General features: G+C 35.7%; 1 protein-coding gene across 1 annotated transcript; it reads left to right on the top strand.

The window, feature by feature from the left end:
- The first annotated feature begins 3,590 nt into the window (after positions 1 to 3,590).
- LOC105528403 (cytochrome P450 1A4-like) lies at positions 3,591 to 17,499 on the top strand. Its single transcript, XM_011965133.1, has 6 exons — positions 3,591 to 4,412; positions 6,274 to 6,397; positions 11,210 to 11,299; positions 11,379 to 11,499; positions 14,463 to 14,549; positions 17,199 to 17,499. The coding sequence occupies exons 1-6, from the start codon at positions 3,591 to 3,593 to the stop codon at positions 17,497 to 17,499; spliced, it is 1,545 nt and encodes a 514-aa protein (XP_011820523.1).
- Positions 17,500 to 18,089: the final 590 nt, after the last annotated feature.

The following is an 18,089-nucleotide window of genomic DNA, read 5'->3' as shown; positions in this document are numbered from 1 at the left end:
AACCTGCACGTTATGCACATGTACCCTAGAACTTAAAGTATAATAATAATAAAAAGAAAAAAAAGAAAAAAAAGAAAAAAAAAAGAAAAGCTTTTGAAAAATGCATCCATCCCTAGAGATTTTGATGCAATTGGTCCATGTGGACACTGCTATGTTTAACATCTCCTGAGGGAAATCTAATGTGTATGTATAGACTTCAGAATCACTATGGAGACCTTCAACCTTTGTATGTCTTTCTCATCAGGCTTTAAAAAAAAATTGCTGAAAATTCACTTTGAATTCTCAGTGGTGTAGCAGTGCACCCTTAGGGAGCCTCACATCCCCTGTCCTCTGCCTGAATTTATCCTCAAAACACCAGGAACAGAATGTGCTTCAGTGCTTTCCAAGAATGTTGCTGAGAAAGTTGGCAAAGCATCTGAGCCTGGTAGATTGTCAAACAGAATTTAGTAAAAGAAACGAGAAGGGCCCAGGCTGAGAAGAAAGAAAAAAAAAATCCAGGGTAATCACACAGTTACTTACATTTGTTGATGAACTGCTAACTGTTCCAGAGACTCTGGAAAAATAGTATTGTTGAGCAGTTGACAATGTACATCACACTTGCTTCTGCCTTTTTTCTCCTTTTAGCTTTCATTATTGAAGGTTGGAGCTAGCCTTAGACCTCTTCTACTCTTCTGCTCTGACATGACCATTTTACAGATGAGGAAACTGAGGCTAAGAGAGATTGTAATTTAACAGAAATTCCAGAGCTAAATAGAGGAAGAGACAGGCTGGAAACACAGTCATCTTTCTGAGTGCAGTGTTTTTCCAGCCATACATGCCTCCCACCTATTCACTACTCAGCTTTGGAAATGAAACTGGTTTTTGTTGGTGTAGAAAGTGCAGTTTTTTGTGTATGCTCAAGAGAAATTGAATTTTCTCCTGGGAAAGCACTAGATGTAAATAATTGGTGATTTGTTGTTAAGCTCAAGGTTGGAAATAACTGGGAAAAAATGACTTTATCTCTCCAAGTCTCCCCATAGCAGGATGACTTATTACCTCCCAGGGATGTGAGTTTTGAAAGACAGTGCAGGCTTTGTTTACTGCTATATCTGCCACTTGGTAAGACTGCAATTAATAGTAGTTTTTCAAATTGTGGATGTTACATTGATTAGGTACTCAGCATATTTTTTCTAAGTTTAAATGCATATTCAGGGTTTTTTGTTTACCATAAAAATATTTATCTCTCAATTTTAACTCCAAAATTTATCCCTTAAAAAATAATGCCAAGCAAATTGGTGTACTTAGCCACATTTTATCCATGAAGTTTAGAAAGATGAAATAAGGCCCGGCACAGTGGCTCATGCCTGTAATCCCAGCACTTTGGGAGGCAAAGACGGGTGGATCACCTGAGGTCAGGAGTTCAAGACCAGCCTGGCCAACATGGTGAAACCCCATCTCTACTAATAATACGTAAATTAGCCAGACATGGTGGTGTACACCTGTAATCCTAGCTACTCAGGAGGCTGAAGCAGGAGAATCGCTTGAACCTGGCAGATGGAGGTTGCAGTGAGCGGAGCTTGCAGTAAGCTGAGATTGTGCCATTGTACTCCAGCCTGGGTGACAAGAGCGAAACTCTATCTCCAAAAAAAAAAAAAAAAGAAAAAAGAAAGGTGACACATGAATGACAATGTGTTTTCTTGAATGTTAACAGTGGGAGTTATTTATGCTGAGTAAGGGCTTTAAGATAAATCTGCCTTTGACCCTTGGTTCTTTTTCTAGGAGAACAGATTGGAATGGTTTTTACCACCCTGTCACTTTCATCTGAACTGGAAGACAAATTCATTGCTATTTGCACAATAATCTTTCAGTTTATTAAAATTTATTATTTTTAAAACTGAGAAGAAACGAAGTGTTGGTCTTCTCAAAAATCAAAGAGAGCTGGACATTTACACTAGCCAATGAGTACATCCATCAATGCTATTTGTCTCTGTAATTTGAGAAGTGTGAACAGTTTAGTTGTGTTTTCTTGTAAGAGAGAGGAAATACTAAATTTTCCTTTCTAAGTCACTAGGCTGCTTTCTCTATCGACTTTCCTCTTCGTCTGTCTACAGTTACCATAAAATACAATAGTTAATAAAAATATTCTGCATGTGTATAAAGCATTATTATTATTATTATTATTATTATTATTATTTTGGTTAGGATCCTCTTGGTCACAAGTAACGGAAACCAGTTCTAGTTAGTTTAAGTGGGAAATAATTCAACCTAGAGACAAGAGTGTACCTAGGTCTCCTGAAGGTAGAAGTGGTGAATGTAAGATCGTGAGGCCTCTCTTTATCTTTTCTTTCCTTTCTACTTCATTCATCTTTCTAACGTGCTTTCTTAGGTCCACTTGATGAATGAAAGACCAACAAATCATATCTTCGGAACTTAGATTTTATAGATCTAGCTGCCCAGAGAAAGGATGATCTTTCACAGTCCCCTTCCCTATTCCTAAGGAAGATTTATCCTGGGCTAGTGGCCCATTCTTGGATTAACCACCCATGGTCATAGAGCAGAAAGAATTGAGGAAGTCACCCTAATAAACAGCCTGGGAAGTCCAAGAACAGAGGGAGGAGGCAAATAACCAATTAGATATCCATTAAATGGCTTGTAATTCACTGAGTACTTTTTTTTCTCTCTCTCGAGGCAGAGTTTCGCTCTGTCACCCAGGCTGGAGTGCAATGGTGTGATATCTGCTCACAGCAAGCTCCACCTCCCGGGTTCAAGTCATTCTCCTGCCTTGGCCTCCTGAGTAGCTGGGATTACAGGCATGCACCACCATGCCCGGCTACTTTTTATATTTTTAGGAGAAACTAGGTTTCACCATGTTGGCCAGGCTGGTCTTGAACTGCTGACCTCAAGTAATCCACCCGCTTTGGCCTTCCAAAGTTCTGGGATTACAGGTGTGAGCCACTGCACCTGGCCCCAAGTACTTTTTAAAAAATAATAATCTGATTTGATCCACAAACAATGACAAACTACTCTGCACGCAGTTCTCTTATAACACTTTCCACTTTCTAATCTTATTTTTATTTACCTAGTTTCCTCATTAGTCTGTGAATTTTTGTTTTGTATTCTTAGTGCTTGATATTAGGGGGTGTGGTTACTGAAAGAATGTGACATTCTTTTACTGAAAGAATGTGACTAAATCTGTGAGGTAAGATAGTTAGAGGAGAAAACTGGGATTCACTGAGGTTAAGTGGAGGCGCTGAGGTCGTATGAATGAGTGTAAAGTCAGCTGCTGGAGCCTCATTCCTTTTCCAAGTCACCAGACTGCTTTCTCCATTGACTTTCGTCGTCTTCTGTCTATGGTCAGTGACTCACCTCGTAGGATTTCAGTCTGGTGGTTAGAACTGTGAAAAGAATCAAATTAGGATAAAAGTGCCATTCATTTTGCAAGAATTTGATTTTGCCCTCTCAGTGCATCAGGTAAAAAGGGCTTTCAACTAATCTCAAAAAGTCTGTACTCTCCCCCTAAATGTTTAAAGGAAGAGAGGCTACTTAGTCTATGTCTAACACTACAAAAATAAAATAGACATTTTTCTGTTTTAGGTGATATATTCCTGGAAATGATTCTCAACCTAGCAGTCACTCCTGGAGAGGTGACCACTTCTCTCATCATTTTGGTGATGGTTTTTGTTTTTGTGAGAGCTCTCAGGAGCAAGGGCAGAAAGCAGCTGTCTCCTCCTGGCCCTTGGTCCTTCCCCATCATAGGGAATCTTCTCCAGCTTGGAGATCATCCTTACCTTACGTTAATGGAGATGAGGAAGAAATATGGAGATGTCTTTCTCCTCAAACTTGGCACGGTGCCTGTCTTGGTGGTAAATGGAATGGAAATGGTGAAACAAGTACTACTTAAGGATGGGGAGCATTTTGCAGGCAGACCTAACATGCACACATTCTCTTTCCTGGCAGAAGGAAAGAGTCTTTCATTTTCAGTGAATTATGGAGAGAGTTGGAAACTGCATAAAAAAATTGCCTCTAAGGCCTTACGAACTCTTTCTAACGCAGAAGCAAAATCCTCCACTTGCTCTTGCTTACTGGAGGAGCATGTCACTGAGGAAGTTTCTGAGCTGGTGACAGTCTTTGTAGAGTTGTCTTCCAAGAATGGCGGCTTTGACCCCAGAAACGCGATCACCTGTGCGGTGGCCAACGTTGTCTGTGCCCTTTGCTTTGGCAAGAGATATGATCACAGTGATGAGGAATTTCTTAAGATAGTTAAAACAAATGACGACTTACTCAAGGCCTCCAGTGCCGCTAACCCTGCCGATTTCATACCATGTCTCCGCTACCTTCCACTGCAGATTATAAACGCTCCTCAGGAGTTTTATCGGGCCCTGAATGGGTTTATTGCACTACACGTACAAGATCATCTTGCTACATATGATAAGGTAAGGATTTAATCTTATACCGGGACAAGGGCTTTGGTGAGAAACAAAAGATAATGGTGAAATGCTTTGAATATTATTGGTTCTTTTCACTACGTTTTGCCACAATGACCTGTACCCAAGCTATTAGTAAATTTGAGGTCCAGACAGTGAGATTACATGACAGCATTACTCAGTTCTCATAAAACCCTAAGAAAAGTTCTGAATTCTTTAATCCTTAAAAAATTTCCTCAGAAACATAAATTTTCTCAGTGTGTGGGTAAGGTATATGCTTGTATTATGAACATCAATATAATTGTTATTTAATCTAAATCTGTTTCTAACTTTTTTTCATGAAGGCTTATACTTTTAAAATCCAACTGTGGTTCTCTGATGTATTTCCAACTTGCTGCTTGTAAAGGTTGTTTAATATTTCACGACGTGACCCCCCAGCCCCATATATTTCACCCATCTCATGTGGATACCCTGATTGTTTACAACTCCTGGCTTGCATAGAAAGTGCAGATATTGAATATTTTGATAAAACTAAGTGATTGCCTGATAAATGATGAAGAATAAGTGAGTTCCTTGAAGAAACAAAGCAATAATTTCATCTCTCCAATTTCATATCTGTCACCATGATCTCAGATTTATAGGTATCACAAATATTAGCATATTTTTTATCAGATAGTATTTTTGAATAATATAAAAGATATTCTGTAGGAAGCTTTCAAATTACCTTCATTTTCTTCTTGAGTTTCTTTGCTATACAGACATGAATTTCAAGATGACCACACATGTATTAAGTTTCTGCAGGTGGCAGAGTGGACCTTTCTTTTGAGGCTATTAAATTATTTGGGGCCCACTTTGATGGTCGGCAGAAGAATAGATTTCCATCTTGAAATATGTATGTACTAGGAAGAATCCTAGTTCACAAGGGCAATTTGCTGAGATGAAGTCATCAACAAAAAAATAAAACATGAAGAGGTGGGATCATTAAGCAAATGAAGAGGTGTAAGTAGTTAAGTTCCTTCCAGTGAAAAAGAAGAGGCAGAAGACAATCTGTTTCAAGGTACCAGAAGGGAATTCTAGATCAGGTATAGTAAGTATCAGCATTTGTAAGGTGTATAAACTTTTATTCCCATTCTCTCAAATACCCCAGCCCTATCTCTTTCTCCATGGTGCCTGAAGTGAACACAAAATCCTTCCAATAGATTTAAAAACCTTTTATTGGCAAGGTACGGTGGCTGATACCTGTAATCCCAGCACTTTGGGAGGTCGAAGTGGGCAGAGGAGTTTGAGACCAGCCTGGGCAACATGGTGAAACCCCATCTCTATTAAAAATACAAAAATTAGCCATGTGTAGTGGTGCGTGCCTATAATCCCAGCTACTCGGGAAGCTGAAGCAGGAGGATCACTTGAACCCAGGAGATGGAGGTTGCAGTGAGTGGAGATGGCACCACTGCACTCCAGCCTGGGCAGCAGAATGAGACTGTGTCTCAAAAATAAAAATAAAATAAATAAATAAATAAACTTTCTATTCATTGCCAAGCAATTTCTCTGTAATAAGTTATAGGGAGAATGCTGATATTTTCAAGTTGTGCTTATAGAGACAGGAACTCTTTTTTATTTATTGAAAGAAGTTCTGAGGAGAAAATTGAATTTGGTAACTTGGTTTTCTATTCCACGCTATCAAGATTAAGCATTGCCAATTTTAAGCAAAAATGGTTGCAAGGTTTAAGATGATCTATTTACATTCCTTATATTCCAAGACTCAATGGGTTCCCTTCAACTTATATGGTGATATGGCTCTTTCTGCGTGGGATTTAAATTGATATACAACATAGACAGGGGTGAGTAGTCATGCTAAGATTTGTCTCCTCAGGATCATATCCGAGACATTACTGATGCTCTGATTAATGTATGCCACAGCAAATATGCTGCTACCAAAACAGACACCTTGAATGACAGTGAAATCATAAGCACTGTGAACGACCTCTTTGGAGCTGGTATGTGACAGAATTTAGCAACATGTAAGACCAGTACAAATTAGCTGCAATTTGTTGTTATCTATTGTTTACAGTTTAGAGGACTTTGCTCTTCCTATATCGGCCATTTTATCTAGTTGATCTCACATCGTATAAATTTGTTATTCTACCTTCTTATGTCATTCAGAAAACTTTATTTTGATCTCAGGAGTAGAGATCTCAGGAGTATGTATACATTGTGAAATGGCTAAATCTAGCTAACTAAAATATGCATTACCTCACGTAGTCTTCATTTTTGTGGTGAGAACACTTAAAATCCAGTCTCAGCATTTTTTAAGAACACAATATACAATCATTAACTATAGTCATCAGACTGCAATAGATCTCTTGAACTTATTCCTCCTGTTTAATTATAATTATTTTGATCTTGATTCAGTGAGATAATATCTGAATATATTTCAGAAATATGTAATACTTCCAAGATTATCAAGTAATCAGTAAATATAAAATTATGGCAGATGAGTTAATCATTGCCCACAATTAATGGTACCTTCACATTATTGTCCATGAAATGACTGTCCTTGTTTATTACTTTCACTTCCAGTCCCTTCACCCAATCCATTGACATTTATTCTGAAACTATTTAAAGTGTTATTGTTTTCATTTTGTGTATTCTCATAAAATAGGCTTTTTGTATTATCATGTACTTTGTAAATATAATTGCTACGTACATCTAAATCTGTTTCTAACTTTTCTCACGAAGCTCTGTACTCTCTTACAATCCAACCATGATTGTCAGGTGTATTTCCAATTTGCTGCTTCTAAAGTTCATGTAATATTCGATGTCTGGCACCCCCCATATTTTACCCATCTCATGTGGATACCCTAACTGTTTGCACCTCCTGGCTTGCACAGAAAATGCGGATATTGAATGTTGGGCTAAAGCTAAGATGACCACTCTTGTACATGAGTTTTGCCTCCTTTTGAAATACCACCTTATGCTAAGAAGCAGAATTTCTGGGTCAACTAATGAAAGAATGATTGAGTTTTGATACACACTGCTAAATTCATTTCACAAAGACTGTACCAATTTGTACTGCTACCATATTACTCTCATTCTTAAATTTTATAGTTTTCTTTAAAAGTCATTTTTATCTATCACATTTATTAGAGTTCCTCTAAGATGCTAAACTGCAGGAAGCCAATTCTCAGTATAAGAAAATACAAAATATTATAAATGTTTTAGCAGTTTCATTTTATGTGGAATACTCTTCAAATGTATTTTTCTTCTTTATACTATATTTATTGGTAATTGGGTTCACTTGTTTCTAGGATCTATGCATTTGTGATCATGAATTCTCTCTGCAAATAGAGGCATTTGTTTTGATTTGTATTATTTTTTCTCATGCAAATGCACGAGCCCCCTATATGTGTGTATGTGTGTATTTATTATTTTAATCATGACTTCAATTTGATGGATTATTTCATCTGATTATTCATCATAAAAATGTGACCAGGCTGTACTTTGTATTTTCTTCTGACAATCTAAATAATGCTATGTACAAATATGAGTATTTGTCAGAACATTTTAAAATGCCTGAACATTAGTGAGTACTAAAGACTGGGTGTGTGTGGGTGTGATAAACACATCAAGTGAGTTTTATTTTCTTATTTGTTTATTTTTAAATTGGCACATAAAATTGTATGTATTTATAATATGCAACATGATGTTTTAAAGTATGTATACATTGTGAAATGGCTAAATCTAGCTAACTAAAATATGCATTACCTCACGTAGTCTTCATTTTTGTGGTGAGAACACTTAAAATCCAGTCTCAGCATTTTTTAAGAACACAATATATAATCATTAACTATAGTCATCAGACTGCAATAGATCTCTTGAACTTATTCCTCCTGTTTAATTATAATTTATTTTGATCTTGATTCAGTGAGATAATATCTGAATATATTTCAGAAATATGTAATACTTTCAAGATTATCAAGTAATCAGTAAATATAAAATTATGGCAGATGACAAAAATGTCTAGGATGGAGAATAAAACCATCTGACATGTACAACACAGTTAAAAAATAGTTTGGGTAAAATGTGTACAAAACAGTATTCAGTAGAATGGATTACTACATAAAACATTTATTTGCTAAATAAACGTATCTCATGGAGTGTATATTTTAATGTAAATAGAGAAATAATGAAAATTAATAAAACCATAAGCTTCCACAGGTACCTGCTACCTCACTAGTGAGATGTAATAAAATATTTTATTAGAATAAATCAGTGAGCTGTAAACCATGTATTTTAGTGGATAAAATTTGCAAGCACTCTGTTCCATCATATCTACTATATTATTAAGATTTATATTTCCATATTTAACTTTTGAAATTGATTGTAGAAATAATTTAGTTTCTTCTCTGGGTATAGTAAGGTTTTCCCAAAAATCATTGATTTTACCCTCAATGTTTCAATAATCTACCAAGGTAGATAACTTAACTGCTGGTTGCTTAAGCCTTGATATAAAAAGCAAAATTTATGATAATCAAAATATAGATCCTGATATTCATACAGATAGTTAAAGATCTTGGATACAAGGTCCATGGCTCTACCGTGAGTGAGAGCAGTGTTTTGCATGTACTATTCATGGCATGTTGTTTATTTTAGAGAATAAAGTTCTTTATGCTAGAGAATAGGGTTGATATATTCCACATAGAAGTCCAAATTTTCACACTACACTGTACTCTGCTGTAGACATCATGGTCAGTAACTTTATTTGAACAGTTTACTTTTACATTAAATTATTACAGTATGAAGTCATATTAGAAATTCTCTGAGTTAAGAACTGAAGAAGCCACTGGCTCACTATGAGAGACTGCCGTGTTCAACAGATGTGAAAACAAGCTTAAGAAGTGAAGTTTGGAAAGGAACTAACTCTGTTCTGCAGCTATATCTGGGTATACTTATTGTGCACATTGTGTTGCAAGTTATTTATAAAACAACTACCTTTGTCTCTCGTGTGACCCATGTAAAATATTTTACCATTTCTATGATGCAAGTTTCTCATTTTTAATGTGACGCTAATTGTGGCCCTCATCTCAGATGACAATGCACTTAAGTGGTCAATGTTTGGTAAACATATTCACCATTACCTGTGTTGTCATCATCATCAGGAAAATCCAGAAATTAAATATATTGATTTAAAAGCTCATCTTTTGCTACTGGTTTTATAAGATTTGAGTAGAAAACACGAATAACATTACTTTTAGAATTAGGTCATCATAGAGGCAAATTTACAATTAAAACAGTCTAGAAGAGCTTTTTAATGTGCCATTTCTGAGTTTTAGGTTTCAAGAATTGATTGAGTACATTCTTCGATGTAGTAATCATAAAGTAGCCCTTGAAAAAAGATGAAGTTTGGCATACAGGGTTCTTTGCTTTTATTTTCAGTAATGAAACCATTTAACTGAGGTATGGATAATCTCAAAAAGAAAAATGCTTTGTTTAAAGAGTGAAATCGAAACTATAAAATATACACTAAAACTTATTCAAATAAATTGAATCTGGTCAACCTTTCATTATGTGCTCATATGATGTCCAAGTTTAAGTATTGGCTCTGCCTTTTATGAGTTCATTCACCTTGAGCAAAACCCATAATGTCTTTGAGGCTCAGTAAAATTAACGTAGTTAGTTATACATTGCGTATCTATATTATAATTTATAAAATATGTTATATATATGTGTCAATGTATCATATATTATGTTATATAGTGTATGTATACACACACATACGCACACAGAGAGAGAGAGAGAGCACGCACTCTTGGATCAGAGTAAGTACTCAATAACTTCTTATTTTTATTACAATTAATACCCATTATTATTATCTACATCAATGGTGTTTATTATGTAATACAATGCTTCCTATGTTTTCACTAGTCTTGTAAATAGTACATACATATTTTTAAAATTTTAATTTATTTTTAGTCATGTTCACAAATATACAACATTTTTAAGTGATATAGTTTACTACTATTCAGCATATTCACATGGTTGTGCAACCGATCTCTAGAACTTCTTCATCTTGCAAAACTGAAATCCTATGCCCATTAAACACTAATTTCCCCTATCCTTTCTTGCCCTTGACAATTTCCTTTATGCTTTGTTTCTATGATTTTGACTACTTTAGAAATCTCTTGTGAGTGAAGTCATATAGTATTTGTCCTTTTCTGATTACCTTATTTCACTGAGCCTAATGTCCTCAAGGTTTATTCATGTGGTGGCATGTTACAGAATCTACTTTCTTAAGACTCCATAATATTCCAAAATATATACATCACAGTTTCTTTATCTATTCATCCATCAATGGACATTTGGGTTGCCTCTACCTCTTAGCTATTGTGTATAATGCTGCAGTGACCATGAATGTGCAAATGTAGCTTACAGATCTTGCTTTAAATTTTTTTTGTAATATAACCCAGAAGTAGGATTGCTAGATAATATATAAATACTATTTTTAATTTTTTAAACTTAAACTTCCATACTGTTGTCTATAGTAGCCACACCATTTTGCACTATCCTAATGGGTGAGAAGTTACCACTACAGTTTGAAATTAAACTTAATAATAATTTTATAGTGATTCTATTGTTTTTTGGCTAGATTTCTTTCTGTTAATTCTTATTCTTTATCTGACTTCTACATTCTTAATCTAATTTCTTTAGATTTCTTTCTGCTAATTCTTAGCAGTCAAATAGGAAATAAAGTGAGCAAACTGATTTAACTATGCTTTTTTCCATGACACTTGGTCTCGGTTCTTTTTTAGGGTTTGAAACAGTATCAACATGTCTATATTGGAGCTTTCTTTATTTGATACACTATCCAGAAATTCAAGCCAAAATTCAAGAAGAAATTGGTAATGTGCTTTCAAATGAAAAATATAATTCTTACAATTATCATTTTTCTTATTAAATCAAAAATAATTTTCTTTAAAGATGGAAACATTGGGCTGAAACCACCCAGATTTGAAGACAGGAAAATTTTGCCATACACAGAAGCTTTCATAAGTGAAGTATTCAGACATGCCTCTTTTCTTCCATTTACTATTCCACATTGGTAAGCATATAATTCTCCTTTAAAACAGCCACTAGTGGTGGGGTGGAGGCATTGAAGAATCTTACACATTGGAATACTTTAAGTACTTTAAAATGTACATTGTATTATTGTTTTAATATTACTTTAAATCTTAGTTTATTTTTAAACACTATAATAAAATTTTTGTGTTCAGCAAAAGCATATTTTGTGAACATTTTTCATTACTAAACTATCTTGTCATTAACTTTTATTTTATGTGCACTAATCACAGTGTCAGAAAGATATGGAAAGTCCAAACAACAGATAATCCAACCATAATATGTATTTGGCTACGAAAAGTCATGCAAACTTGCTTAATTTCATCTGAGGAGCAGAATTAGCTTCCTTCTGGTATGGATTTGTTTTTAGTAGCCCAGAATTTTGCTGGACAGTAAACTAAGGAAGCTAATGCTGTCACAATGAGATTAAACAGAGTATTCATTTGCAGATACTTGAAACTTTACTGAATCTTATTCCAGAATCTCCAGCACACAAATGCATGCCAGCATAGATTAGGTAGATAGCTTCATTAAATACATCTGTGGGGAACCAAAGTTCCAGTAGTTTGTTCTGTTTTTATTCCACACAATTAAAAATTATTTTAAAAAAACAAAACAACAGCACCTGGAATTCTCAGTGTTTGTTCTTCCCTCTCCCTTTAAATAGTGAAGGAGTGGGAATATCTCTCTTCCCAGGAAACTGATGTAATCGTTTAGTAATTGGTGTGACAGCATGCAGTGTCCTTAGCTAAGTGTCCCAAAGGGCAAGATCGCCAGCTGAGCAGAGTCAAGGCCAGACAGCAAGTGACAGTTCCCTGTATTTTGCCCCTTGTTTGCTCTCTTTATTCACACACAGTGGCTATTTGCTATTTTTTCAAGTGATCCATTTTGTTTTCTAGCTGCTATGTCAGATCCTCTCTCAGTTAAAGCAAATTTCATTTTAACATAAGTTTTTAAAGAAATTAAAAATCCCTACCTATTTAAAAGCAACTCTTCTGTTCCAATAACTTTTATTAGGTGACTTTGGTGCTTCATAAGAGTATTATCTACACTTCCGCTAAGTGCCCAGGAACAGAGAGGCTCTGCCAAGTTTATAGGCATCATTTGGAATGAAAGTGGTCATCTAATTAGGGCCCTGTAAACTCATCTGAGGGTCTAAGTGATAAGGAGAAATATGTATTAGGACATAGATATTCATTGTATTATTAAAAGTAAGGAAATACATTAAAATGTGATATTAAAAGAACTACTGCCTTGGCTAATGAAAGCAGAGTGATATGAACCAGGAATTTTGTGCACATGAAAGAGCTATCTTACTTATATTGTTCAGGACTGATCTATTCTATTACACTTGGACGTTTATTGTTTTTCATTTAAAATGAAAAGGCACAAAATATGATAAAATAAATCTAAACAAACAAAATGAAATAAACTTAAGTAAAAGCAGCAAAAGTTTGCTATTACATATAACATATATACACACATACAAAAACACACAGGAAAGACCAAACCATACCCTAATAAATATTTATTGCATGTGCATTTCTTAAAAGTTGTGTGGAAAACCACATATGCACATGAAATTTAAGGGACATAAAAGGAGAAAGAGAAACTTTATAATTCACTCTTATATTTTAATACCAATGAAATAAAATTTTACATACCAGGTTTCCATAAAATAGAAGCATATAACTTCTATGAGTAGAATCTGAGCAGCTAAATCCACAGAGGGAGTGTGGACTGGGATGTGTTGAGATAGGCAAGTGGCTATGCATGAGAAAAGGTAACCCTTCCAAAAAGCGAGTCTATTGCTTGTTTGGTCTTCCCCCTTGTTGGGTTTTGAGCAACTCAATAAATAACATTCATATTATTTGCCAAAGCTCAGTACCAGCCACAAAATAGACACAGGTAAAATAGAAATTACATTATTAGCTTTTTAAATAATCAGAGCTAGTTTTCACAATGTGGCTTAGAACTAGTTCAAGTAGACCTCGAAACTGACATACTTCTCTACTCAGTCTCCGGCTAGGTTGAACACTTTCAGGTCTCCTGTGGAAGGACAAAATCTGACCCTCTAAGCTCAGCCTCTTTCCGATTGTAGATAAGATGTATCTCCATTACAAATTGGCTAATCTGAAGAGAGAACCCAGAAGTAGCGAGACAATGCCTTCTCTCAAACTCATCAAATTGAAATGTTTCTGTTTCTCTTGGGGAAGTAAGTGTGAGAGAAGATTAGCGAGGTAGGGAGTGCCACAGGGAAACATAAAATGATTGAGTCCAATCCATGAATAATTATAGAGGCATAAAGGGGAAAGGCAAACAGGTTTCAGGAAGGAGTTTGAGTATCAGACTAGAAAAATAGAGTATTTTCTTTACAGGCAACTTAGAGACCATCCAACACAACCAACACCTTCGTTTCATAGCTAGGAAATGGAGTCACAGAATAGATAATTTGCCCAATATCCCACTAAGGGCAGCATCCAAAGTTCAGATTTCCTTGCTTCAATTCCATTGTTCCTTCTACCCAGTACTCAAAGGTGTGACATTGTCTTTCTAATTTATTAATAATAGACACAAACACAGTGAGCACACAGAAGTACTGAATAATTCTCTTAATCGTTTCCTGATGTAATTTGATCTGCCTGCTTATGGTCAGCTCTGTCACAGAAATATTGAGATAATTTTCTATGGAAATGTGTAGCTCATAGAAGTGCTTTGAATATATTAAGTGCACAATGTGCTTAACACATGCAAGAAAAATAAATTACTAATTTGACAAGAAGTGGAAATTGTTTTAATTAATGAAAGAATGAAGATGTATAAAGATGTATTACTATAGTAAAAAAAGACATAAATAAAAATAGTCTGTGAGTTGCAGGTGGCAGTTTAGAGATGGGTAATTTGAACTGACAGGATATGCTGTAATGCTGTTTTTTGCTTTCTTAGTACTACAGCGGACACCACTCTGAATGGCTATTTCATTCCCCGGAAAACGTGCACCTTTATTAACATGTATCAAGTAAACCACGATGAGTAAGTCACCAGAATTAATCTTTGGATAAATCTGCTTGCTTGCTTGGTTGTTTACTGTTTATTAATGGGGAAAAGATTTACAATCTTCTTAGCCAACCTTCACTCCTGTTTCCCTTGAAAGATATTGGAAAGTTTCTCTCCTCAGTTTCTCTCCTCATCTATAATGCAAATGGTGATATATTGACACAAATTGAGGAAAAATTCAATATAGGGCAATTCCAATTTCAAAAATGAGCTCATTAGGAGAGATTTGGGCCGAGGACTTTGCATAGTCATGGCTAGTACATTGAAATGGAGTCTGAAATCCCCCACTGCAATGTAAGCCACCAAGCAGGGATTTTTTTTTTCTTTGTTTGTTTACTTGTTCCTCTACCCCAGCACCTGGATCACTGCCTGACACATAGTTGGCACACAATAAATATTTGTTGAATAAAATAAAGTTAGAAATTCATCCATTTCAGCTGTGAAAGAGAGGGCTGAGATGAGAGTATCTAATGCAGTGAAAGTGAGGATAATCACAGTGGTGATGGTGGTGGTGGTGGTGAGAATGATGATTACACCTAATATTTATAGACTCCTACTGTGGGCAAGGCACAAAACCTTGCAGTATCTTTCCTGAGCCTCAATTATTATTGATAATTGATCACGATGCATTGGTGCTATCACAATCTCCATTTTACAGATAAACAAACCCTCAGCCAGGTTAAACACGTTGCCAAAGGTCGCATGTTCAGAAGGTGGCAGAGGTAGGACTCAAATCCAAATGTGTAAATTTTATATAATGGAAACCAAGCGCTTCCTGTCATGGTCAGGGCTTGATGTCTCCAGTAACTGGCAGAGACTGCATTCTTATGCACTCAGCAGACAGTAAATAGGTTACACAGTCTTTTCTCTTCACCCAAGATCTCATCTGACTGATGTTTCAGGCTGCAAGCTGTTAGAGAGGGAAGTGATTATCCTGTGTACCTAATGGCAGCTTCACAATCTCTGTGAACAGAAAGGTGGTAGAAGACAATGCATATGCTGTCCCACTGCAACACTTACTGTCACAGAGATTGACACTTCCATTCTCCACACCTAGGCATTTTAAAACCATTATAAGAAGAAATACTGCAAATGTATATTTAATAACATTTATTCTTTCTTAGTATAATCCTAAGTATTCTATTAATAATATCCTAAGAACTGGTGATTATAAAGAGTATTGAGTAATGTGCAAACAAACTGAGTTAACATGGGTGCTACTAAAGAAATACCATTTGTATGGAGGCACTTGTTTAAGCTGAATGAGTATGTAATTTAAGACTTGATATTATGGGAAAGTTCTTCATATTTAATTAATCTAAAGCATAGGTCACAAACTCAAGCACCTATTGAGCAATGAAAAATACCAAAAATAAGTGAATTGCACTTGGTGAAGCATTGTGAAGAGGGGAGGTCATCTGCCACATCTAACTCAGCTCAGTAAACTGTTGGTAAGCAGGACATTGTCCCAATGTTGTCAACTTTTACGATTATAAAAAAGAACTTGGAAATGCATATTTTCATGAGAAATTTGATTTTTAAATGTTAGCAACAATGAATTATTTTTAAAAGATTATGAGAGAAAACCAAAATGTGTTGGAGGACTGTGGAGAGAACTAATCCTCTAGGTCTGTGGCCTCTGGTACAGACAGAAACCAGTTTTTCCTTCTAGAGAGATGATGACATCTACACACACAGAGGGCCAGTTCTTTGTAAAGCCAGGTGGGTCCCTGATATATGGTTTAGGCCTACAGAAAACATGCTAGCATTGGTTGTCATAGATAAGCCAAATATGGTGCGTGTAACAAAAGATAGAGAAAGAAAGAATCAGGTACACAGTGATTTGGGAACTGTGGGCACTCCCTCAATTAGAGCTGCTTTCTGGAGACCCAGATCCTCTCTGTATTGTTGTACAAAGGCCATTTCCTAAACTTGTTTTTTACCAGAGTGAGAGATGTGGCCCAGTCTCATCATTCTTATTCATTCTGCGTAAAGCAAAATACATTGAATATGTATTACTTTTTATTTATGTCACCATTTTGGAATATTCTTATGAGAATTTTATGGAATTCTTCATTTAAAATAATTAAATTCATGGCTAACCCATACCTTGAAGTTAGCTTGCAGGAGAGCCGAGCTAGAACTGGCTCCTGTGTATGGGTTAGCCATGAAGCCAAAACCATCCCAACTCCAAGCAGAGCTTCACTCCTCAGGTAGTTCACCTGCTTAGATTCTCAGACTGAGTGGAAGGTTTCTTATTTAATTCAGAAAAATTGATGAAATAGATTTTCAAGTATTTTATTCACTAATGAATTGGTAGTCATTTCAGTGAAAATTAGGTGTAATTGTACTAAATCTTTATCATAACTAGATTTGTCAAATATTAAAGGAAAAAGTGATATATTCATAATTATATATAATCATATGTCTCCATAAGTACTTATACATATAGGTGTATATAAACTTCATTTATGTATACTTCCTTTCTCTATATATAATTTATAAGGAATATTCTGAACTTAAAGTAGTTCATGCAAAACAAAATTATTGTGGAAAAGTTGCCAACAATAGCAAAAATGAGAAAATAATTTCTTTTTACATGTTGTTTTTCTCTATTTTATGCAGAACTATTTGGGATAATCCTAGCTTATTTAGACCTGACAGATTTCTAAACGAAAACAGAGAACTGAATAAAAGCCTCGTGGAGAAAGTTTTGATATTTGGAATGGGCATCCGGAAGTGTCTGGGAGAAGATGTTGCACGCAATGAGATATTCATTTTCATCACTGCTGTTCTGCAGCAGCTCAAGCTGAAAAAATGCCCCAGAGCCAAACTAGACCTGACTCCTACATACGGGTTAGTCATGAGGCCAAAACCATACCAACTTCAAGCAGAGCTCCGCTCCTCAGGGAGTTCATCTGCTTAGATTCTCAGACCGAGGGGAGGGTTCCTTACTCAATTCAGAAAAATAGATGATTTGAATTTACTTAACTAGCAATGTGCAGTTTATTCCCCTGAGCTATGCTATGAATTCAACTCTGTGACGTGTTTTATAAAGTATTTGGTATAGCTTTAGTTCCAATATGAGACTTAATGTTGTGTGAGGATATTTTAAGATAATAATAGAGTGTGATGTAAATCAGAGGGTTTAAATCCAGATCTCGCACAGTGGTGTCCCAGGTGTCATGTGGATGTGAGTGGAAGGGAAAGTGAGTGGCAGATTGACCAGAGAGACAAGGGGACTCTGTCTACCTTCCTTTTACGCTAGCTTCAGATAAACAGGCATACTCATCTTTGCTTTAAATATAGGGTTCAGAATAAGAACAAGGTTCTGATGTTAAATATTCTCAGTGATCTTGGGCATAGATGCTCAGGAGGGCCAGAGAAGGGAGCTAGAGTAGCCTAGCAGAGAGCATTGCATGGTCACAGTAGATGAGCTGGGCTAGAGTTAGAGGAGTAGAGAAAAGGAGATGACAGGGATTGCCTCAAGACCATTTTTGTATCAGATTACGTATT

Source organism: Mandrillus leucophaeus, unplaced genomic scaffold, assembly GCF_000951045.1.
Source record: "Mandrillus leucophaeus isolate KB7577 unplaced genomic scaffold, Mleu.le_1.0 Scaffold715, whole genome shotgun sequence".
Classification (NCBI taxonomy): domain Eukaryota; kingdom Metazoa; phylum Chordata; class Mammalia; order Primates; family Cercopithecidae; genus Mandrillus; species Mandrillus leucophaeus.
Note: the sequence above shows the minus strand (reverse complement) of the source record. Positions and strands in the feature narration are given on the sequence as shown.